Source organism: Liolophura sinensis, chromosome 1 (assembly GCF_032854445.1).
Source record: "Liolophura sinensis isolate JHLJ2023 chromosome 1, CUHK_Ljap_v2, whole genome shotgun sequence".
In the NCBI taxonomy this organism is placed as follows: Eukaryota; Metazoa; Mollusca; class Polyplacophora; order Chitonida; family Chitonidae; genus Liolophura; species Liolophura sinensis.
Window position 1 is genome coordinate 96,035,418 of NC_088295.1, and position 25,213 is coordinate 96,060,630.

At 42.1% G+C, this 25,213-nt stretch overlaps 2 protein-coding genes across 2 annotated transcripts in view; one reads left to right on the forward strand and one right to left on the reverse strand.

Annotated features, from left to right (window-relative positions):
- Nucleotides 1-13,358: 13,358 nt before the first annotated feature.
- Nucleotides 13,359-15,893, reverse strand: LOC135461519 (RNA-binding protein 7-like). The gene is given in 4 exon segments (XM_064738655.1): nt 13,359-14,282; nt 14,284-14,324; nt 14,995; nt 15,783-15,893. Coding segments are annotated over 4 exon segments (753 nt in total). The 5' UTR covers nt 15,867-15,893; the 3' UTR covers nt 13,359-13,655.
- Nucleotides 15,894-17,731: 1,838 nt separating this feature from the next.
- Nucleotides 17,732-25,213, forward strand: part of LOC135462195 (centrosomal protein of 164 kDa-like) — a 77,383-nt gene continuing 69,901 nt past the window's right edge. Inside the window, 8 exon segments of the mRNA XM_064739595.1 lie at nt 17,732-17,798; nt 19,611-19,627; nt 19,629-19,723; nt 20,807-20,934; nt 22,765-22,829; nt 23,298-23,453; nt 23,894-24,013; nt 24,552-24,629. Of these exon segments, the coding sequence (XP_064595665.1) occupies nt 17,732-17,798; nt 19,611-19,627; nt 19,629-19,723; nt 20,807-20,934; nt 22,765-22,829; nt 23,298-23,453; nt 23,894-24,013; nt 24,552-24,629 (726 nt within the window).

Below are 25,213 nucleotides of genomic sequence, written 5' to 3' on the forward strand. Positions count from 1 at the left end.
CTAGTGTGAAACAGGGCGATGAAAATTGATCGTATCGCCAGTCTAGAATATTTACAATGTATTAATTTCCACTGTAACCTCATTCTGTTTCTGTGACGTCATAATTGATGAATGGGAAAGGAATCGTCTGACGTCCCTAAAATGATTATTCTGGCTTCCTCTCCGGCCGTACGTGAGAAGGTCTGCAGCAACCTGCGGATGGTCGTAGGTTTCCCCCGGGCTCTGCCCGGTTTCCACCCACCATAATGCTGACCGCCGTCGTAGAAATGAAATATTCTTGAGTAATCAATCAAAATCAAAAAAAAAAAAAAAATCCATAAAATGACGCCAGTGTCCTGCTGGCAGGCCTTTGACGGGTTCCCGTTGCTTGCTCACGCCTTGCATTTAGTCGGGGATCTTGTTATAAAGGGACCGTATCCGTCCATTGTTCGTAGACTAAGTGCGGCCGCGAGATCTAGCCCATGCCGGCAACATGACGTGTGTTAATGGGAAACTCGTAAAACTCCTTCCCGCCTGTATCAAGACGATCCAAAGCTTTGAACTTCTGTTCTTTTCCTTATAACGTCACAATTATCGGTGTGCGTGTGCTCATAAAGCATACCTGAAGTACTGTACGCACTGCGACCTCACAAAAGATGGGTTCGCCTGTCATTTGGGCCTTCTGTGTAGCTCGTCCTCGGTCTGACAGGGAGAACACCACGTGGCTAGGGTTTGTTAATGGGAGACTCGAGGACGAGCTACACAGGAGATCCAAATGAAAGTGAAACGTATTGTGGTCTTCTGTAAGGTTGCATTGGGTGTGTACTTCATATATGTTTTATGGTATACCAATAATTGTGGCGTAATAAAGGAAAGAACAAATGAGTTCACAGTTTTGGACCGTCTTGATACAGTCGGGAAGGAGTTTTACGAGTACTGCATTGTGGCGAATAGATCGTATGCGGGATGTCTGCTTACTGTTTTGGTGGACTCGTGCTAACTATCGGCGTTGTTCTTTAGCATGACGGCAGAATAGAAGGAAAAACACCAACAATTTCTGAAAAGTGGCGTCGAGGGATCAAGTGTAGCGTCTGACATGTAAATTAAATTACATAGCACAATGACTGGATATTATAATAAAGACAACAGACCTGCCTTTAACGCATGTGTGTCTCGTATCGCGTCAAAGAGCTCAGCAATTCATTGTTCATTACTGAAGTAGTTATGTTTAAGGACCATGAAAAAAAGGAAAATGCGCGTGTTTTGCTAGTGCTTTAGTTGCCTTTTTTTTGGTAAGGTTACTGCTGAGCTGCACGATAACATTATTATATTATATGTTGTCTCTTATGAGAAAGCAGTTCAAATTTTGCACACAACAAGAATGTAGTTAGTCTAAGTATCTTTGCGTCTAAGTGTGCATTTCAATCATATCGTTAAGAACACTAGTATTGCATTTGAAATTCTAGTTTTATTTATTCAACATATTCTGATTGTTAGTAATTTTTTTTCGTACTTTACCGGCCCGAAAGTAGCTAAGTATGTTTTCCAGTTAGCATTAGTTTGTGCCATTTACCTGCTGATAATTGGTGACGGAGTTGAATTTTTCTGAAATGATTGAAACACATGAACGTTTTTAAAAAATATCCAAAATTGGTCATGTTTGAGTTATATAAAATCATTTCCGCGCAACTCATGATATACTGTTTACAAAAACAAGTTCGAGGAAGTGCTATCCTGAATATGCCCATATACAGAAGAAAAAGAAAGAAAAAAATGGGGGTCCCGTAATTGAGTTCTTACCAAGTATAATGCCCTTGAAATACTGGTTTTAGGGCCACTTCCTTTTCGGATGTCTTGGTGTGTCAAATCAGCGCTTTTTATTTATACTTTTTTCATTGACTATTGGTTTTTGGATTGCAATAAATTTTGTCTATTTACATAAGTTTTTATGTTGGCGTTTTAACAACAATATATATCCATACTCGATGACCATCAGGGAAAATACGTTACCGGTACAGGTCCTGTGGACAAACCCTAACAATATTATATTTATCTGCAGGAATTATTAACATCAGGTTCTTGTCGAGGAGCTAAATATCACAGCCACCCCCGCAACGTCAGCGTATTCTTTAACGACCTGTAGTCTGGAGGAATTGAAAAAAAAAAATAAAACTGAAGTCATCTCTCAAACAGAGCAGTTCATTCTCATACAGCTTCACTGGATTCCCAAAATGCTTATAAAAATCAGATAAAACTCGCTTTATTGCGAGGGCACAAGAAGTACAGCCATTTTGAAAAACGTATTGTTGTACAAAACTTCAGGCGAGAAGGAGGATTCTTAAAAACTCCAAACATCCCAATGAAGAATTAAACGCTTAAATACACGTACGGTTTAAGGACATCTCCACTTTGGATTTCTCTACTCTCTTTACCACTGACAAAGACTAAATTGCCAGAATTTCATCACTAAATATTTGTATGTTTAATAAACCTGGTCACCGCTACATTAAAGTGTTTATTGTCCAGATTTATTTCTTATACATACAGTAATTAGCTAACCATGTACATATGGTTAAACTGAGTGAAAATATATTTATAAAGGTACATTAATCTGAGTAATATGGCACTTAAAGTCACTAGATAATGTAGATGGTTTTGTTCATAAACTACCGGGCAAAAGAAACGTATACTTTAAAATGCAGTTTTTTCTGCATTGGAAAAATAGGTTGAATAAGTTTGAACGTTGTGCGAATACGTTTGCACATAAGCACCCTGTGTACACGTCACTTTTTAACGAGATTCATTGAAATTGGTGTAAGACATCATGAAAAATCGGAAAAACAGAGTTTCGGGCCCTGTTGAAAATTCTCGATAATGAGCGCCGTATAAATACCGATGTAGCACATGGTAAGAGTGCAATACCATAAAAAAACATCTAAGAGATGCCGAGACTCACACAAGGAGAACGTGATAGAGCCACTGGTATGGTCGACATGGGGGCCAGCCAACACCACATTGCCAGAATATTCAATTGCAGTCAAGCCACCATCAGCAGACTGTTGAGTCGTTACCGCCTAACAGGCAGGACACAAGATCGTCCAAGATCGGGCAGGCCAAGTGTTACAACGCCTGGCGAAGACCGGTACATCCGCACAATCCACCTGCGTAACCGGTTTGTGACGGCGACGTCAACGGCGGAAACGGCACTGGGACACCCCATCAGCAGACGCACAGTCTTACGACGACTCCGCGTGAGTGGTATCAGAGCCTGTCGCCCCTTCCGTGGAATGGCATTGACTCCTCTACACCGTCAAAACAGGCTGCGTTGGGCAAGAGTTGTACGTTGATGGCAGCGACGAGACTGGGAAAGGGTGCTGTTCACTGATGAAAGCCGATATAACCTCTTCAGAAATGATGGTCGAAATCGTGTGTATCGACGCAGGGGAGAGCGATTGGCACAAAACTGCATTCAGAATGTCCACCCTTTTGGTGCTGGTGGGGTGCTTGTATGGGGCGGAATTTGTGGACAGGTGAGAACGAGATTGGTCATCATCCAGGGAAATCTGACTGGCCAAAGATACCGAGATGAAATATTGGAACCTGTTGTGGTGCCATTCGTGCATCAACAGCAAAGGGGTATCCTTTTGCAGCAGGACAATGCACGACCTCATACCGCCAGAGTTGTACTAAATTATCTGGACACCGTTGATGTCAACGTACTGCCTTGGCCAGCACGATCGCCAGACATGAATCCCTTAGAGCATCTGTGGGATCATCTTGATCGACGTTTGAGACAACGCGTCCCTCCCTCACAAAACAGGCAACAGCTCGAACAGGCTTTATTTGAGGAGTGGGACAGAATTCCTGATGACGTCATCCGGCGGCTGACGACTTCCATGAGGAGACGTATTTTGGCTTTAATTGATGCAATGGGTGCTCACACACGCTACTAACGATCTGTCTTATGACATTATAGGACATTAGGTACACCTTTTTAAGGGAGTCCCTTTACTTACATTTGTGTAATTTTTCAGATTTACCCCATGCCTTCTTTACTCGGCCTGACAGCAAGTGTAATATCCATATGGCTTTGAATTTTTGAACAGAACTTGGAAAATGGTTTATTGCAATATAATGCTTATCATGTTGATACTGTCTGTCTTTCTTTCTCTTTCTTGTGGTGCTGAACAAGGTTATACGTTTCTTTTGCCTGGTAGTTTATTTTCTTCGCCTACACTCGGTAATGACAACCATGTCGAGTTTCTTCACGAAATTCTTGCTATTGTACATGCGGTTAAAAACAGGTCGTCGAAGAACCAAGGGTGCGATTTCTTTTTTCAAGTTTCCAGACCATTTGACCGTGGAGAGACGAAAAGATTTGATATCCACGAAAACAAATCTGCTCTCATCATAATACATCTGAAAGCTACGAGAGATATACAGCCGAACTTACAAATGTCACTGTACAAAATAAACAGTGCAACAAAAGTAGGATCGTTGTTTGATATCTCCCCTGATATGTACCAAATCGCAATGAAATTTTGCATACACCATCCCAGTAATCCGGTGGACGTGAGATATCAAGGATTAACGTACAGGTGTAGTTGTGCGCTAATGGCAAACTAAAAATCGGTCGATTTTGAAAATTTCACAAAAGAGTCAACCAGATTTTTCACCGCCAAATTTTGATTTCATCAGAGAATTCGTGTTACCAGTCCCAGAAATATTCGTGCGGGTGGGCATTAAGGACATGACACAAACCACAAGAAATTCATGCGGTTAAACATGACCTATATCAGATCTGAGATGGTCAATAAAAGCTTCTCGGACCTGATTCGCCCACATTACTGTCCACAAGTCTTGGACAATCAATGTTGCATGTTTTGTGACTGTGGTATACCATGCCTCGATTGTGCAATACGGACAGGGCGATTGCAATTGGCCTTTTGGAGGCTAATACCCCTGTAAAACAGGTTGCACGTCGCATGGGGATGACACCAAACGCCATTCGGAATATTGCGAGCAAAGTTTCTCGCATAAGGAAGTGTCAAGGACCTGCCAAGAAGTGGAAGGCCCAGGGCAACCAAACAAAGACAAGATCCGCGAATCGTAAACGTCGCACTAAGGAACAGAACGACATCAGGTATAAGGGTCTGAGTGTACCACACAAAAAACAAACCAATGCCATTTTCGACTCAACTTGCTCGTCATGTCATTTAACATTCATTTTGAATTTCAGCATAGAGGTTCGAGATTATGCTGGTATCGGGGCGAGACGGTTGAGTGCCCAAACAATCAGTAGACGTCTAAAAGCTGTCGGAGTACGTCCCAGGCGGCTGGTGAAGAAAGCCTTTTGCTCCGCCGTCATAAGATTGCGCGTCTGAAGGGGGCAACAGATCACGTTCGATGGACTAAACGGCGATGGGGTAACGTTCTTTTCACTGACGAAACGCGCGTGTTTCTCGGTCACGTTGACTCCAGGAGACGTGTGTGGGTCGGCAGGGTGAACAGAGTGCTGCGTGCAGCCAGTAAACGGCTTTGGTGGTGGCAGCATAATGGTCTGGACAAGCATCAGTTTGACAAGCAAGACCGATTTGGTTCCTATTGAGGGAAACTTGAACGCTGCTGGCTACGTGGCTCAGGTTCTCAGACCGCATGTTTTGCCCTACGCAGCCGCCGTTGGAGACGGATTTGTCTTCATGGACGACAATGCGCGTCCGCATCGCACAAGGATTGTGAACGACTTCTTCCAGTCTGAAGGCATTGACCGGATCCAGTGACCCCTCGTCTTCCCCGGATCTTAACCCCATCGAACATCTTTGGGATCAGTTGAAACAATCAGTCTATCGTCGAGTTGTCGAAATGCGATAAAATCTCGTGGCGGCTACACACGATATAGATAATTACTGGTCAGGTTTTCAGTTTGCGCATGCCCATTAGCGCCCAACTGCACCTGCACGTTAATCCTTGATATTCCACGTCCGGCGGATTACTGGGATAGTGTGTGCAAAATTTCATTGCTATCTGGTATATACCACCGGAGGGAGAGGGGGGGGGGACTTACTTTTCTTGCACTGTATAGTTATAAAAATATTGTTAACTGAACTGAAAACTGATAGATACATGTTGTAAATCTGTACATTAAGGCCGTCGTTCACATCGTACATGCATTTAAATCGTACAATATGTTCTAAATGTTCGCAATTCTGACATTTAGCCAGCGTAAGCGTGGCAGTATAAACTGGAGAAATACAGGTTTTCTCGAATGCCAGACGCCGCACAGGTAAAAGCAGAAATAAAATACCCTTTTATATTCTCAACCAGTTCTACAGCTACCTGAAAACCGCATATATACATATCAGAGCTCTCCTGGACCGACCTCACATTACCAGTTCAACACTCGAGCCCGTCACCACTGACCATGCGCTTAGCATAATGATTCTATTATCAATCCAACCTCCTCACAGCGAGAACTCTGCGCCAATAACAGGTATGTGTGCGTGCGTGCGTGCGTGTGTGTGTGTTCTAATTCGCTACACTCAAAACAAATCATTTAAACAAGTGTTTAATCACCACAGGATAGACAAGGCCGCCCACCGTAGGTCCCGGTCAAAGAAAGCGAGGAAGGTGGAGGCACAACGATATTTATTCACTTCACTTACACAGAAGAATAAACTAAGAGTTATTATTACACTTAGCTGCTTACTTAAAGAAGCTTCACGTATCCATTACATTTTCTGAACGGCATCTACCGTGCTTTATAAAAGAGCGATCTGGAACACCAGTGAGGACTGCAGCTGAAGGACCTCCAGCACGAAAACTGTGGACCCTAAATGCTTTAAGAGTTCAATCCTAAAGACTTACAACAGGTAATGAAGTAAGACGTTTGGTGTATATTAGCGATCAAACAAATCTCTTAAGCAGGAGATAAGGGCATGCATCAGAATTTGTACGAGCGACAAGAACTGAATTGCAAATCACCAACGCTTAATTAGCCAGCGAAACGCACAAAAACAGAATTCCAAACCAGCAACGCTTAATTAGCCACCAAAACACACAAAACAAGATCAGCAAAGCTAACCAGCAACGCTTAATTAGCCAGCGAAACGCAAAACAAAAACCAAAGCTAATCAGCAACGCTGGAGTCAGACACAACAAAATCAGCAAAACAAAAATCAGCAAGGTTTAACCTCGAGGATCGAGGAACTAAGAATACTGGGGGTTCAATCCTGTGGAAACGCATCTACCCCTTCGGAGTCCAGATTCCGAACATTGAATTAAAAGATCGTCATCTTAGTTTTCTCGTAATGTGCGAACCTGTTGACACTAAAAACCCAAAGTGCGGACATAAACTTTAAAAATCCCCAAGTCACTTGCCAATTGGTCAAAAATAATTATAGAATCGACGGTAACATCATCTGACCTAGGAATCTCCACTACCCGCAAGTCTATTACGACTGTAACGAAACAAACAAATTCAGAACGATCTCCTGTAAGTCAGCCTTCGGGCTGCCAGACTGAACGATGTACACACAGCACTGATTACCAGTTTGCCATGGCACAGATTTCCCTTCTAGAAAAGTTTTAAAGAGGATTTAACGGCTAAATGAATTGATTGTAGCTCCCTCCCCATAGAAATGCATTACCTTTCCAGGGGACCACATCTTAAGAAATACGTGGCCCAAACCTAGGAAAATGGCTGCACCATTGCTTCGTAAGCAACATTTGCTTTTGGTGTAGAACAAGAAAAAAAAGACTTATTATTGAAATTACAACAATCAGACTTAACAACCAAAACTTAAACTCTTGAACAGCTGGAGATTCGGCGGAGAGGCAAAATTTAAATTCAAACACATTTGGACCATTGTGTGCCAAAAAGGAAACACGTTCACGAAGTCTATATTTTACAGAGAGCAAAGTCATAATCATTGATAATGATTGAAATAGTTATAGGTAAAGTGGAATACTTATCAGGGACTGAAGTGTCAATTAGGGATTGTTGTGGGAGGTGTAGAATCTCAGGCCGTTTGCAATGGTAGCTGGATTGCGTTGTGGCGTCGATTGTGTCCGACTTGATTACACTGGTGACGCACATCTGTTGGCTGGACGGGACCTGTACCTACAGACACGAAAAGAATTGGCAGCTCCTCCATGCTTTGTTGCAAACAGTATTGGAACGGACATGGAAGCCGTGACAGAAGAGGTAGAGGGAGAAACCGTCGTAGAACGTTTGGGCGCGTAATTTAGCCCTCTCTGTGCGGATTCTCATGACGCCACATTTCCACCTTTTTCTACGCTTTTCCTCCCCAGAATTACTAGCAATGGCGTCAGATTCATATTCCCGCACAGTATCCCACTTGCCAGGAGATTTATTTGCTGATCTTATCACCTTGTTGCGTTTGTGAAGTTTCTGAAGAATAACGTGAAGGGAGGATCGTTTCTTTGAAACTCATGGCAAACTGTCGCAAACGACTTCGATTTCTTCGTAAATCTCCAAATCAAACACGTATCGAATGCGATTGCCAGGTCTTTGGAATTGAAAATTGTCACATTTTCCCTTACAAGACGTATAAAAAGCCAACTCCGTTTTCAAGGAATCGCATTTCGGCGCTGTGATGCTAGAGAGCTGCCCCAGGAAGTCTTTCTGTAAGGTAGAAAAAGCTGATCCTGCAGTGGCATTGCCGGTATTACCATTAGTGTCCATGTCAAACGAAGGCGCTACGCTATCACACTCAGCGTAGAACGAGTCCTGATCGTCTATACAAGTGACGAGTTCTCAACCCATTATACAGATTACCGTGTCAATACTCGAGCCCATCACCACTGACCAGGCGCTTGGCGTAACAGCTCGCTATGAATCCAACCTTCTCACACTGAGAGAGCTAGAGAATAAAGTCTGCAACACTAAGAAATATGTGTGCTATAGGCCCTATATAGGCAGAGGCTATTCACAATGCTGGAAATAATATGTACCGGCAGTTGTCATCGCTTATATAGGTACGAATTTAGAACTCCTCGGGGAATAAAATGATATTCATTGTGAAGCGGACAGAGGGGAAGAACGGTAAATATAAAGTAAATCTTAAGATAAACATTAGAAATGTACAGTGTAACACAGGGCAAAGCTGTAGCTTATCAGCCCGTTTTGCCAGTGTGGTTGGAAATGCCTGTCTGGACAAAGATCAAATTAAATGTCTGAAAACTTGGAATCTGAAGTCTGGCTAGAGATGTCAGAGTGATAAATCGGAACTTCAGTGTCGTCTACTATGGGTTCAAATTGATACAGTAGTATATTTGCATCTGTGTAGCTAGAATTCATCTCGAGAAGTGACATGTTTTTGATAGGAATTCCCAAGTTAAACAGCCCAGACAGCCTGGGGGTGCCCATCTGTGACGTCACCCGCTGTATCGTACCGCCCCGCCGGCTGGAGATCGGCTAGGGCAGAAAATATACTGTTTAAGGTGGATTTACAGTCACTATTAAGCCTACGTTTCTCATAAGCCCTCCTGGTAACATACTGTTTAGGCATGTTATAATCTTTATAATTAGGACCAGTAGCTAAATCTGGACGCTAATTCTTTAACGTGAACGGCAATAAAGCCTTCTGCATTTGCACTGCACACAAGGGTCTTTATTCTTTGGAAGTTTCGTTGTTCATCGAGCTGCTCGACTTTCTCCTTAATAACATCTATGTGAAACTGGGGGAAACACAAATATCAAGAGTGCATAGGTGTTCCGACGGGCACCAATTGTGTCCTCCTTTTGGCTGACCTATTCCATTCTCGTACGAAAACGACTATATGCAGAAACTATTAAGTCGAAATCCTCTCCAGGCCCGGTCCTTTTCATTCATTAAACGGTGTATTATCCTAACTTAGATAGCAATACAGGCCTACGGAAGCGTCCTGCATATGGCCTGAACATATATCGCCCTAATTTGTAGCAAATGTTAGATCTTGTGTGTTATGTGACGATTTCAAAATTACAAGTTACTACTTTCAAAACTGGTGTGTCAATGTTAATCCATCAAACGCCTTCATTCTAAATGTCTTACATTTTACAACGAGAATAATTCTGTTGTATGTAAATATAGACAGAGCCTCCAGAATCTCTGGTGCTCTGCTTCATGTATAGTGTCCCACTCTATACCTGTGACACATGACAGGGCTTTGATTGTCCCACTCTATACCTGTGACACATGGCAGGGCTTTGATTGTAACACTCTATACCTGTGACACATGACGGGGCTTTGATTGCCACTTTCTATACCTATGACACATGACGGGGCTTTGATTGTAACACTCTATACCTGTGACACATGGCAGGGCTTTGATTGTCACACTCTATACCTGTGACACATGACGGGGCTTTGATTGTACCACTCTATACCTCTGACACATGACGGGGCTTTGATTGTAACACTCTATACCTGTGACACATGGCAGGGCTTTGATTGTCACACTCTATACCTGTGACACATGACGAGGCTTTGATTGTCCCACTCTATACCTGTGACACATGGCAGGGCTTTGATTGTCACACTCTATACCTGTGACACATGACGGGGCTTTGATTGTCACACTCTATACCTGTGACTCATGGCAGGGCTTTGATTGTCCCACTCTATACCTGTGACACATGGTAGGGCTTTGATTGTCACACTCTATACCTGTGACACATGGCAGGGCTTTGACTGTCACACTCTATACCTGTGACACATGGCAGGGCTTTGATTGTAACACTCTATACCTGTGACACATGACGGGGCTTTGATTGTCCCACTCTATACCTGTGACACATGACGGGGCTTTGATTGTCCCACTATATACCTGTGACACATGGCAAGGCTTTGATTGTAACACTCTATACCTGTGACACATGGCAGGGCTTTGATTGTCACACTCTATACCTGTGACACATGACGAGGCTTTGATTGTCACACTCTACACCTGTGACACATGACGGGGCTTTGATTGTCACACTCTATACCTGTGACACATGACGGGGCTTTGATTGTCCCACTCTATACCTGTGACACATGACGGGGCTTTGATTGTCACACTCTATACCTGTGACACATGGCAGGGCTTTGATTGTCACACTCTATACCTGTGACACATGACGGGGCTTTGATTGTTAACACTCTATACCTGTGACACATGGCAGGGCTTTGATTGTCACACTCTATACCTGTGACACATGACGAGGCTTTGATTGTCCCACTCTATACCTGTGACACATGGCAGGGCTTTGATTGTCACACTCTATACCTGTGACACATGACGGGGCTTTGATTGTCACACTCTATACCTGTGACTCATGGCAGGGCTTTGATTGTCCCACTCTATACCTGTGACACATGGTAGGGCTTTGATTGTCACACTCTATACCTGTGACACATGGCAGGGCTTTGACTGTCACACTCTATACCTGTGACACATGGCAGGGCTTTGATTGTAACACTCTATACCTGTGACACATGACGGGGCTTTGATTGTCCCACTCTATACCTGTGACACATGACGGGGCTTTGATTGTCCCACTATATACCTGTGACACATGGCAAGGCTTTGATTGTAACACTCTATACCTGTGACACATGGCAGGGCTTTGATTGTCACACTCTATACCTGTGACACATGACGAGGCTTTGATTGTCACACTCTACACCTGTGACACATGACGGGGCTTTGATTGTCACACTCTATACCTGTGACACATGACGGGGCTTTGATTGTAACACTCTATACCTGTGACACATGACGGGGCTTTGATTGTCACACTCTATACCTGTGACACATGGCAGGGCTTTGATTGTCACACTCTATACCTGTGACACATGACGGGGCTTTGATTGTTAACACTCTATACCTGTGACACATGGCAGGGCTTTGATTGTCACACTCTATACCTGTGACACATGACGAGGCTTTGATTGTCCCACTCTATACCTGTGACACATGGCTGGGCTTTGATTGTCCCACTCTATACCTGTGACACATGACGGGGCTTTGATTGTCACACTCTATACCTGTGACTCATGGCAGGGCTTTGATTGTCCCACTCTATACCTGTGACACATGGCAGGGCTTTGATTGTCACACTCTATACCTGTGACACATGGCAGGGCTTTGACTGTCACACTCTATACCTGTGACACATGGCAGGGCTTTGATTGTAACACTCTATACCTGTGACACATGACGGGGCTTTGATTGTCCCACTCTATACCTGTGACACATGGTAGGGCTTTGATTGTCACACTCTATACCTGTGACACATGGCAGGGCTTTGATTGTCACACTCTATACCTGTGACACATGGCAGGGCTTTGATTGTAACACTCTATACCTGTGACACATGACGGGGCTTTGATTGTCACACTCTATACCTGTGACACATGGTAGGGCTTTGATTGTCACACTCTATACCTGTGACACATGGCAGGGCTTTGATTGTCCCACTCTATACCTGTGACACATGACGGGGCTTTGATTGTCCCACTCTATACCTGTGACACATGACGGGGCTTTGATTGTCCCACTCTATACCTGTGACACATGACGGGGCTTTGATTGTAACACTCTATACCTGTGGCACATGGTAGGGCTTTGATTGTCACACTCTATCCCTGTGACACATGACGGGGCTTTGATTGTCACACTCTATACCTGTGACACATGACGGGGCTTTGATTGTAACACTCTATACCTGTGACACATGACGGGGCTTTGATTGTCCCACTCTATACCTGTGACACATGGCAGGGCTTTGATTGTAACATTCTATACCTGTGACACATGACGGGGCTTTGACTGTCCCACTCTATACCTGTGACACATTGCTGGGCTTTGATTGTCCCACTCTATACCTGTGACACATGGCAGGGCTTTGAATGTCACACTCTATACCTGTGGCACATGATGGGGCTTTGATTGTCACACTCTAGACAGGATAAGGGTTTGATTGCCAGAGCCTCTATACCTGTTACAGGGGTTTGCTTGTCACACCCGCTGTACACATGACAGGGCTTTGATTGCCAGACCCTCTATACCTGTGATAGGGTTTGACTGTCACACCCTCTATAGTTGTGATAGGGTTTGACTGTCACAACCTCTGTACACATGGCAGGTTTGGCTGTCACACCCTCTATACACATTGCAGGTTTGATTGCCACACCCTCTATACACACAGCAGGTTTGATTGTCACACTCTCTATACACTTGGCAGGTTTGATTGTCACACCCTCTATACACATGCCAGCGGTTTGATTGTCACAACCTCTATGTAGGAGAAGGGTTTGTCACGCCATCTGTACAGATGACAGGGGTTTGATAGTTATACTCATGGAACTATTAGAATAAGCTAAAGACAGGTATATGTATGGAAAAGTTTAATTCATGAAAATATCTGACTGATGACAAGAGCCTGTAGTTACATGTACTTGCCTGAACTGGGACAATCCCCAGAGAATGTCACAGAATAAAATGTAAGATAGTTACAATGATGATAATGATGACCATGATGAGAATTTAAAAGATGAACAAATGTAAATATTAAAACAGACGTAATCATGTAATGGTTAGTGTTCAATGTTAACAGTCACTAAGAGGATGTGTATTATTTCTGAATTATGAAATGTGCAGGAATGCTCACAGTTTATGTGATTAAGTATTCAGTACTGTCCATAACGTTTTGACTGTTGTTGCCATGGGTTTGCTCCAAAGTTCTGATGTCGGCTGGCATGTTGTTGACAATGAGCGTCTAGCCAAGGCTGTTGTTGTCGAAGAAGGCGCTGCCGTCTGACCTCGTTTGACTGCTGCATATTGGATGGTGGCAACATGGGACTTCCCTGGTTAAACCAGCCCGCCTGTCCCTGCTGCTGCTGAACACTGCGCCCCTGCTGAGGATTCTGGCGTGACCAGGATGGCAGGCCCTGGTGGTACTGTTCAGGGCTCTGGGAGCCTTGCTGCCGGTGGTATTGCCTCTCTCCTGAGATCCCCTCTCCAGGTAGGTTCCCATGCCAGGTGTGTGACCTGTGAAACTGACCTGGCTGAGGGGCTCCATAAGCCTGGGTCAAACGTGGGGAGAAGGCATTTGGCTGGTTAGGATTGCTGACTGGAGGGGACATGCCTGGGGACATGCTCTGGACGTGGGATGGGGATCCACTGTCCTGTCCCCCATTACGACTCTTCAGATTCAGAGATCTACCATACAAACTCAAACCCTCAAAGAGCTGAAGAGTGTAAGGCACAGAGACATCATGCTTGAAAGTTACAAATCCAAACTTTCTTCTTCTACCTTTCCTTGTCTTTTGGAATAGTTACTTTCTCTAATGGTCCAGCTGTAAAGAAAATAAGTGTCAGGTAATTTGGGTCAAATGTGGAGAAATCTTTTTTTTCAGCATTGGTGCCATGCAGAAGGATATTGCACACAAGAAGACCAAATATAGAAGAAAAAAAAATTAATAGATTTCTTTTACTTCATTACAGCTATCAGTTTAAATTTTTTCTTGTAAACACATATTACCAGAAACATGTTGATATTCAATTGTTTTGGTGTTCAACTACATGGTCAAGAATGTAGATGCATTACCAGCGCTGTAGTTAAATGTTGTATAGATACATTACAAGCTCTGTAGTTAAGTGTAGTGTGGATACACAGGACACTACAAGCTCTGTAGTTGAGTGTTGTGGGGATATACAGGACATTACAAGCTCTGTAGTTAAATTCTGCATGGGTACACAAGGCATTTCAAGCTCTGCAGTTAAATGTTGTGAGGATATATTTTGAAACTTTATTTTTGTCACACTATTAGATACTCTATCATACTCTGAGAAATAAAGAAGGCAGTAAACTCGAGGATTTGTACTGAGTACAGTAAAAGATCTTGAGTTTCACATGTGAGTTACTGTCATTTACTTTCACACATGAGTTACTATCGTTTAATTTACACGATCTGAGTTGGCTGCAAGATGACAGAAGAGAGTGACTTGCCCTGCCCGTTTCATTACCCTGCATGGCACTTATCAGCTCTGGTTGCTAATCCTCGCAGCATAGGGTCAAGTGACTGACATTGAGGTGTGCAGGTCTCCCGACTAGTAGGTTCACATGTGCATCTCTAAATATACCCATGAATGAAATCCAAGAAAGTGTCGAAACAGGCAATGTCTATTACATAAATAGAAGTTAAATGTTGCGTGGATACACAAGGCATTACAAGCTCTGTAGTTAAATGTTGTATGAATACACAAAGCATCACAAGCTCTGCAGTTAAAGGTTGGCTGCTTCGCACGTCCTGCTTCAGCAGTGGGAAGATGGAGCATTCCCAGAGGAACGTATGCCCTATTCTAAACTGAGTAGGACGTATGGTAAGCAGGTCCTTAGGTTGGTGTCTTTTATTTGCCCGAGACTTGTTCGAGAACAAAGACAATCGGCCTGAACCTTCGTTGAGTACGAAATTAAACAATCGGCCTGAACCTTCATTGAGTACGAAATTAACAATGTAAGCGTTGAAACACCAACGACACTAGGCCAGGGTAAGAGGAGTTGCAGTTTTTTGGGGATAATGGCAATGTGTGATAAAACACATGTCGTACGCCTCTTTGTGAAAGTGGGCTGTTTTTGGAAACTTCAACAAGTATCCTAAAGGGGTGGATCTCCACTCCAGAGAAAAGAAAGCGAACACAGGCAGGATATCAGAGGATATGTATGTATGGATGACGGTAGCTTTATAAGTTGTAAGTTGTAGGCCTACGCTTCATTACATGAACTAAAACTACCGGGAAAGATCTCTTTGTACCTGTAAAAACAGCTCATACAATATCTCCTCAGAAACTCTATCAGATATGTTTCCGACATAAATAGTCCTGCTGTCTTCTGACATAATGCTGGATTAGTTTGACAACTGTTGTTGTTGTTATATCCCACTTCCTCCTGGTTGTTACAAGAACATTAACCCGAATATGATATAGTCTCGCTGATAAATCAAAAAATGATTATTAATTCTTAATATTTATGCAAAGTAACAAAGATGTTGCATGAAAATCTTGTATCATTTTTGAAGGAGCGCATTTTAAAATTTTTAACTGTGTGAGATGAAATATGATTTTAAATTTCCTTAAATATAATCATGTTAAGAATTTAGATTCTAGGGTTTGTGGGAGAAGCTATTTTGTAAGTTGACAGGACATGTGACTCTTCCAAGGTTCTGATTTGTTGGTCATTTCCCCTCCTATTTTGTCAGTGTATGGAGATTTTTATTAAACTACATCATAATCATAATAATAGTAGATACGTACTGTAACAACAGATTGCAACAAAATTTGTGGTAGTCTTCCAAATACTAGCACCTCCCTGTAAAGTGTACATCAAAGTTTCAAAATGGCTCCCGACTGTTGACAGGTAGAAAATCGTTTAAATGTTTATTACCTGATTTTTCGGGTTCCGTTGATTGCTTTTGTACCTCTTTCGTGGACTTTTATGCGCTAAAGACTGTGCTATTGGTTGATCTTTGATTGGTGCGCAGGAATTTTTATATGTTGTGAAATGGAGTAACTTTACTGATGAACATGGAATTGCAACAACAACAGGCATGTCCGAACAAATTTGAATAAATGCGCGAATAAGCGCTTCGCTGTTTCTCTTCTGCTTGATTGACGTTCTCAGGGTTTACGTACTGTTTTGTTGTGAGTTTAAAATTAATTGCCTAATGTAAGTAAAGAATGCGTTACAAGTTCAGAAGATTGAGATCTCATCTCATTGCAATTACATCCGTCTATGTTATTGGCTGTTTCGAAGTCGCCACTAACCAAGTTACTCCATATGGTCTCAGTGGTGTTATGTCAGAATTTTACAAAGGAAGTTCGTCAGTATTTGGCTATAGTCTTCCAATTTAGTCCAGCTGTATAGTTTCGAATGTGAACTCATTGAATTTGGTTGGCTCTTCTGGAACCCGGTACCGGTACTTAAAGTTCCAACGTCACCAGTAAAGCATGTTTTTTTAAATGGTTTTTTTTCAGTTCCATTATGAAGGTAAAAGTTGTAATGACAGATCGCAATGAAAATATCACATTTTTCAGGATGTTTACAGTGCCAGCATAACTTTATTTTAAAAACGGCAAAATAGTCACCTCACTTTTTCAAATGGCAGTCAACAAATGATTCAGTGCCTTAAACACTCTTACAGGTATAGTGACTAAATAACATAACTCTATAAGAATACATAACTCATCATTAAGTGTCGTTCACTGTTTGGTTCCAAGTTGATGAAATGATCTATTTTCAAAAAGAAGTTTTCCCAGGTTTGTCTGGATTATATACTACACCTGTCACTTACAGCTTTAGTTTAGCAAGCATCTTGAATTTTCCATTCTAGCTGGTGACTGAAACATCAGCATGGACATGGAATAGCTTGATTTAAGACAAAGCATTCCCACTCTTGCCTTGCAGTTAAAGTTGTAAAACATGAAAACAAAATGTGAACATGAGTGGATGCTCACACAGGCCTGATACCGTAGGAAACTGCACCCAAATGTGATGTGTGACTGGAATAGCGAAGGGGGACAGGGCTTTTCCTATGGAAACCATCTGATGTGCTTTGTTTTCCCCCAGACTCTTCCCAGTTTCCCCTCACCATAATGCTGATCACCATTGCATAAGTGAAATGTTCTTGAATACGGCATAAAACATCAATTAAGTAAGTTAATAAATGTTTCAGGTGGGTTGATGTGGAAAATCAAGCCTTAAAAGATGATGATTAACGAGCAGTTGATCCTTGAGGAGGATTATGATGAGAATTATCAACCCACAGAGGATGGTAAGTGTGTGTTTACAGTGAGAATTATCAACCCATAGAGGATGATAAGTGTGTGTTTACAGTGAGAATTATCAACTCACAGAGGATGATAAGTGTTGTGTTTACAGTTAGGATTATCAACCCACAGAGGATGATAAGTGTGTGTTTACAGTGAGAATTATCAGCCCATAGAGGATGATAAGTGTGTGTTTACAGTGAGGATTATCAACCCACAGAGGATGATAAGTGTGTGTTTACAGTTAGGATTATCAACCCACAGGAGGATAAGTGTGTGTTTACAGTGAGGATTATCAACCCACAGAGAGGATGGTAAGTGTGTGTGTGTTTACAGTGAGAATTATCAACCCACAGAGGATAAGTGTGTGTTTACAGTGAGGATTATCAACCCACAGAGAGGATGGTAAGTTGGGGTTTACAATGAGAATTATCAGCCCACAGAGAATGATAAGTGTGTGTTTACAGTGAGGATTATCAACCCACGGAGAGGATGGTAAGTGTGGGTTTACAGTGAGAATTATCAACCCACAGAGAGGATGGTAAGTGTGTGTTTACAGTGAGAATTATCAGCCCACAGAGGATGATAAGTGTGTGTTTACAGTGAGAATTATCAACCCACAGAGAGGATGGTAAGTGTATGTTTACAGTGAGGATTATCAACCCACAGTGGATGATGTGTGTTTACAGTGAGGATTATCAACCCTCAGAGAGGATGGTAAGTGTGTGTGTTTACAGTGAGAATTATCAACCCACAGAGAGGATGGTAAGTGTGTGTTTACGAAGATATAAGTAACTGAACTTTTTGAGCTTGAAGTAATGTGAAGATTTGTAGTACACTAAACTAATCTGTTCCTTGCAACTTTGCTGCATTAAGTATGACAAAATGTAACGGCCATCTTGCTCTCGGGCTCTGCGACCCATGGGTAACTATTTCTTTGATGCACATTTTCACAGCTAATTCTAGCAAAAGAGATGTTTAGAAGTTGCAGTCATTAACATTGAAGTAACTTCATCTGCCACAGTAAGTAAAAAATTACGTGTACCACTTGACACATTGTATGTGAACTGATGGGTGTGGCAGGAGAGGTCAGTTGCAGATGTGCTAGCCCAGTAGGCCTGTCTGAGCTAGGCAGGCAAGCTCATGCGTATGATCGTGCAACCGATGCAGATTGAGGTTTAACCATTGGCATGAGAAGACATTTGTATATTTTGGTAGTGAATGAAATTGGATTAGATTGTCTTACTTGAGGTAGAAACAAAGTAATCTTTTAGTTCTAAGAAGTAAACTTTAACCCTGCATAGAAATTTCTGCAAATCGGAGGATTTCTTGACTGAAAAAATTGATGTGAAACTGGGGAGAAAAATGATGTCAATTTTTCACTGTTCAGTATTGTTAAGTTCCAAATCTACATGTTGGATCCCAAAAACAAGCGGGAATGTTTGCATTTGGTTTGTATGTGTTAGGTTAACCATGAAAAAACAAATTTATTATTTAATGTCCATACATAATAAGAAATGAAATATTAGTAAGGTGAATCAATTAATAGTAAGCTTTTGCTGTGTCCATAGCGCTAGCTTATAAAAAGGGACTTCCTCACTGGATATGAATGTAATAAGAGCCACATTATAACATCCATACAAGTCGGGTAATGTGTGTTGGAACTACATGTACATGTAGCCTCTGTAGTAGATACTACATCAGTGTTCATTTCTTTATGCCCTCCCAGTGTTCAGCAGATCTCATCAATGCCCTGGGGCTCTGTTGATACAATGTTTTATGCATATTTTTGAGTGCTCTTTGACGTATGTTTTCAGAAATTTTAGAGTATGCTCAGGTCATTTGGCATTGATGCGGCTAAAGAGCAGAGCCTGTTATGGATCGCACGAGAAGGTATTAATGCTCCTCTGCCAGAGCATTGGAAACCCTGGTATGTCTCCTCAAATATCCTCACCTGGCCATTCAACATTTTTTTTCTGTAGTCAGTGTCCTATTATCTTTTAGGTCAGAATTTTTTATAGTTACAGAGAAACATTTCTCCACATTTCAGAGGAAGTCATTTCATTTGACTGATCAAACTGCAGGGACATTTCTACTTTCTATATCTACTTTCTGAATTCCCTGTTATTTGACAATATCAAAGCTGCTTTTAAAAAGGAATCTTTACACCGTCCATTCACTTTTACATGTATCTAGGAAAATATATCTATAAAATGTACATGTAAATCAGATGAAACCAGTTTTGTTGGGTTTTATGGGGTTTATTTGTGTTTTATGGGGTTTATTTGTGTTTTATGGGGTTTTTATGGGTTGTTTTTGTGTGTTTTATGGGAAAGCCGACACTGAAAAAAAAAAGGATAGAATAAAATAAAACTGAAAATCTGCCTTTTTTGTCTAATGTGTCCAATTGTGATGTTTTTATGATTTTCCTGTTTTTCAAGGCTTTCTGATCATGCAGGACAAAATTGCTTACATAGTCAAAAGTTGTATATTTATTTTCTCCGACATTGAAAAAAAAAAAAGTATTTCGCCCATAAAACAATAATTTAAATTGATGTGACTCACCCATGTGATCGCTGTGAGTTCAAATTCAGCTCATGTTGGCTTCCTCTCTGATTGTATTAAAGTGGTAAGGTCTGTCAGCAACCTGTAGATGGCCTTTGGTTCCCCCCAGATTCTGTCCAGTTTCTTGCCACAATAATTTTAGCTGTCATATTAGTGAAATATTCTTGAGTATGGAATGAAACGCCAATCAAATCACTGTTGATGTGGCCTTAAGGTGTGGTGCCATGTCTACACAGATAGTGCCATGTCCACGTGGATAGTGAGTGCCATGTCCACATGGATAGTGGGTGCCACGTTCACTTGATGTGGTTTGTACTTTCAAAATTTAAACTTCATTTCTATGTGGTGTAGAATTTCTGTTCTGGACCACTTTCAATGTTTGCAATTCTTTTGGGAATAAAAATAATGTGTTGGCATATAGATGACAGTTGAATGTTCTGTTTAACAGTCAGGATCCAAATGGAGACATCTACTACTTCAACTTTGCCACTGGTGACAGTATATGGGACCACCCTTGTGATGAGTTCTACAGAAAGATGGTACAAGAGGAGAGAAAAAAGGGTTCCAGTCTGGCTGGTAAATTCCACATCCACAGACAGTGGGTGCCATGCCCATACAGATAGTGGGTGCCATGCCCTTACAGATAGTGGGTGCCATATCCACTCAGATAATGGGTGCTAGTGTCCTCACGGATAGTGGGTGCCATGCCCGCTCAGATAGTGGGTGCGATGAGCACACATATCACGAGTGCTATGCCCACACAGATAGTGGGTGCTGTGTCCACTCAGATAGTGAGTGCCATGTCCACACAGATAGTGGATGCCATATCCATACAGGTAGTGGGTGCCATGTCCATACAGGTAGTGGGTGCCATGTTTACACAGATAGTGGATGCCATGTCCATACAGGTAGTGGGTGCCATGTTTACACAGATAGTGGATGCCATGTCCATACAGATAGTGGGTGCTGTGTCCACTCAGATAGTGAGTGCCATGTCCACACAGATAGTGGATGCCATGTCCATACAGATAGTGGGTGCCATGTCCATACAGGTAGTGGGTGCCATGTCCATACAGGTAGTGGGTGCCATGTTTACACAGATAGTGGATGCCATGTCCACACAGATAGTGGATGCCATGTCCATACAGATAGTGGGTGCCATGTTTACACAGATAGTGGATGCCATGTCCATACAGGTAGTGGGTGCCATGTCCATACAGGTAGTGGGTGCCATGTTTACACAGATAGTGGATGCCATGTCCATACAGGTAGTGGGTGCCATGTCCATACAGGTAGTGGGTGCCATGTCCCACACAGATAGTGGATGCCATATCCATACAGGTAGTGGGTGCCATGTCCATACAGGTAGTGGGTGCCATGTTTACACAGATAGTGGATGCCATGTCCATACAGGTAGTGGGTGCCATGTCCATACAGGTAGTGGGTGCCATGTTTACACAGATAGTGGATGCCATGTCCATACAGATAGTGGGTGCCATATCCACTTAGATAGCGGGTGCCATGTTTACACAGATAGTTGGTGCCATGTCCACAAAGATAGTGGGTGCCATGCCCACACAGATAATGGGTGCCATGTCCACACAGATAGTGGATGCCATGCCCACACAGATAGTGGGCACCCTGTCCATACAGATAGTCGGGGCCATGTGCACACAGATAGTGCGCGCTAACGTATCATAATGACCCAGGAGCCTCTCAGCAATGCGATCGCTGTGAGTTCAAGTCCACCTCATACTGGCTTCCTCCCCAGCCAACTTGTGGATAGTCGTGGACTCCCCCAGGCTGTGCGCGGTTTCTCCCACCATGGCTGCGGTTGCATAAGTGAAATATTCTTGAGTACAACTTAAAACACCAATCAAATAAATCAAATGATGGCAAATTTTGTGTGCTGTCTAGTTATGGAAACAGTGACTCAGATATTAAACAATTGCTTTTTGTGTGCTGCCTATCTATGGAAACAGTGAAAGAGATGAGTGGACAGTTGCTCTTTTGTGTGCTGTCTAGCTATGGAAACAAGAGATCAGTAGACAATTGCTCTTTTGTGTGCTGTCTAGCTATGGAAACAGTTAAGGAGATGAATAGACAATTGCTTTTTTGTGTGCTGTCTAGCTATGGAAACAATTAAAAAGATGAGTAGACAATTGCTTTTGTGTGTGCTGTCTAGCTATGGAAACAGTTAAAGAGATGAATAGACAATTGCTTTTTAGTGTGCTGTCTAGCTATGGAAACAGTTAAAAAGATGAATAGACAATTGCTTTTTTGTGTGCTGTCTAGCTATGGAAACAGTTAAAGAGATGAGTGGACTATTGCTTTTTTGTGTGGTCTCTGATTATGGAAATAGTTTCATAGATGAGTAGACAGAGATTGCTTTTTGTGTGTTTGCAGGCAAGGCCAAGAAAGGGAAGAATGGTGGTGGTAGAAAGGGCAAAGATGACAAAGCAGAAGGAAAGGTACATGTAGTTTTGAACCATACATTACCGATACATAAACAGACTGAGCAGCTAGCTGTATGGAGATGTACCCTTGGTTATTCACCTCTTGAATGTGCAAATGGGGAATTTAGAGATTAAAATTTGTCACTAATGGTAGAAAAAGGTGTTGTGGTATCATGTGACTTCTCAGAACTGTTAGGCAACATTTGTCGACAGTAATTTCTTGATCAGGTTTCTTTTACTGCTTTTGAAACACCCCAATTTGGTCGTTGATACTGATCAAAATGCAGAGACAAGGTTGGACAGTCAGTGTACATACATGTAATTTCCATTGAAAAATTGATGCTTCCTTTTCACTTCTAATGGCTTTAATTAAATAATTTTAAGGAAAGAAATTTTAAAGAACAAATTCTATTTTCTGTAGACAAATTATGGAAGGTATTGAACGTGACAGACATAAGTTGAGATGATGTTGTTGATCTGCAGGGTGTGGGTGGCCTGGGTGTGAGTGGTCTCTCTCCCCTCAGAGCAGAGCCTAGCCCGGGGGTGCCTGCCATGCACAAGTCAGGCTTACAGACCATGGGCTCCCTCAAGTCCTCCAGTGGACTGGCACCTCTCAGAGGTTCAGCAGGAGCAAGTCAGGTGCAGGCTATATATTAAACCTTCAGAACATGAAATTTGTAAATTGGATTCTAAAATTGGAGGGCCCAGCATAGACTGTTTCTACGTACCTTTAGATTACACAGCAAACTTGACTTTCCCTTCTCTGTCTGTGCCAGATGTGATTGTCGTGTCTGGTGAAAATCACTGTCTAGGGGAGGCATGTTTTTCCTAGACAGGTTTGTACTTTTACATGATCTACATGACCTGGTAACACGATTTGGGTAGGTTGCTAAAAGAGAGGATTTGTCGTACTGAACTTGAAACTTGATGGTATTCTGCACGTAGATAATGTTAGGAAAACATAGGACTGGCTCTCTTAACTATTCATCTTTGTGTAACCTGTAAGTGACCAGTCAGCCAAATTTGTCATAGGTCTATCTGTCTTATTGAGTGATCTGGTTGGTTGTGTTGCATGTTAGATGCGTTCCAGTTTCAACTCCACCACAGGCTCGGTCAAGTCCATGGCAAATCCTCAGCAGAGCATGAACATGACCAGCAGTGTTAGCATCCCTGTGTACTCTACAGACTACGAGCAAGAGGTGAGTAGCGGCCATTTATGGGGACATTTTTAGTGAAATTTAGCTGTTTATGTGGACTGTGTGACTACCAGTAGTTTATGTGGACTATGTGACCTCAGTTACAACTGTAGTTTATATGGACTGTGACCTCAGTTAGTGTATGTTGACTATGTGACCTTGGTTAGTTTATGTGGGCTGTGTGACCTCAGTTTATATGGACTATGTGACCTCAGTTACAGCTGTAGTTTATATGGACTATGTGATCTCAGTTACAGCTGTAGTTTACATGGACTATGTGACCTCACTTAGTTTATGTGGACTATGTGACCTCAATTAGTTTATTTGGGATATGTGACCTCAGTTTATTTGGACTATGTGACCTCAGTTAGTCTGTGGACTATGTGACTTCCAGCGGTTTATGTGGACTACGTGACTTCTGTTAGTTTATGTGGACTACTTGACATAGTGCTTTAAGTGGAATATGTGACTTCTGTTAATTTAAGTGGACTATGTGCCTTCTAGTGGTTTATGTGGACTACGTGCGCTGTTTTTTTTGTAGGCTGTGAAAACAGAAGATAGTCGGCCCCATATGAATCTTGAGCAAGACTTACAGGATGTGGCCAACCTTGGCTATGAGGTAACTTTTCTGTGGTCTGCACTTGTGCAAAATGTATGTCCTTAACTTTTAGGTTCTTGTCAGAATTTGGCAATATTATGAACTCTGTATCCCATGTTCATTGCTATTTGTCTCACAAACTGTCTTTTTGTGCAGTCCAGGCAGTAGTTTGTACTGATATTTATCTCATCTTCTATCTTTTGTACAGTCCAGGCAGTAGTTTGTATGTCATCTTGATGTGTATTGTGATGTGTACTGGTTATATCATCTTGATGTGTCTAGTGATGTGTACTTGTTATATCATCTCAATGTGTCTGGTGATGTGTACCGGTTATATCATCTCAATGTGTCTGGTGATGTGTACCGGTTATATCATCTGCATGGGTCTGGTGATGTTGCTGGTTATATCATCTTGATATGTCTAGTGATCTTACTGGTTATATCATCTTGATATGTCTAGTGATCTTACTGGTTATATCATCTTGATATGTCTAGTGATCTTACTGGTTATATCATCTTTATGTGTCTAGTGATGTGTACTGGTTATATTCATCTTGATATGTCTGTTGATCTTAGTGGTTATATCATCTTGATGTGTCTAGTGA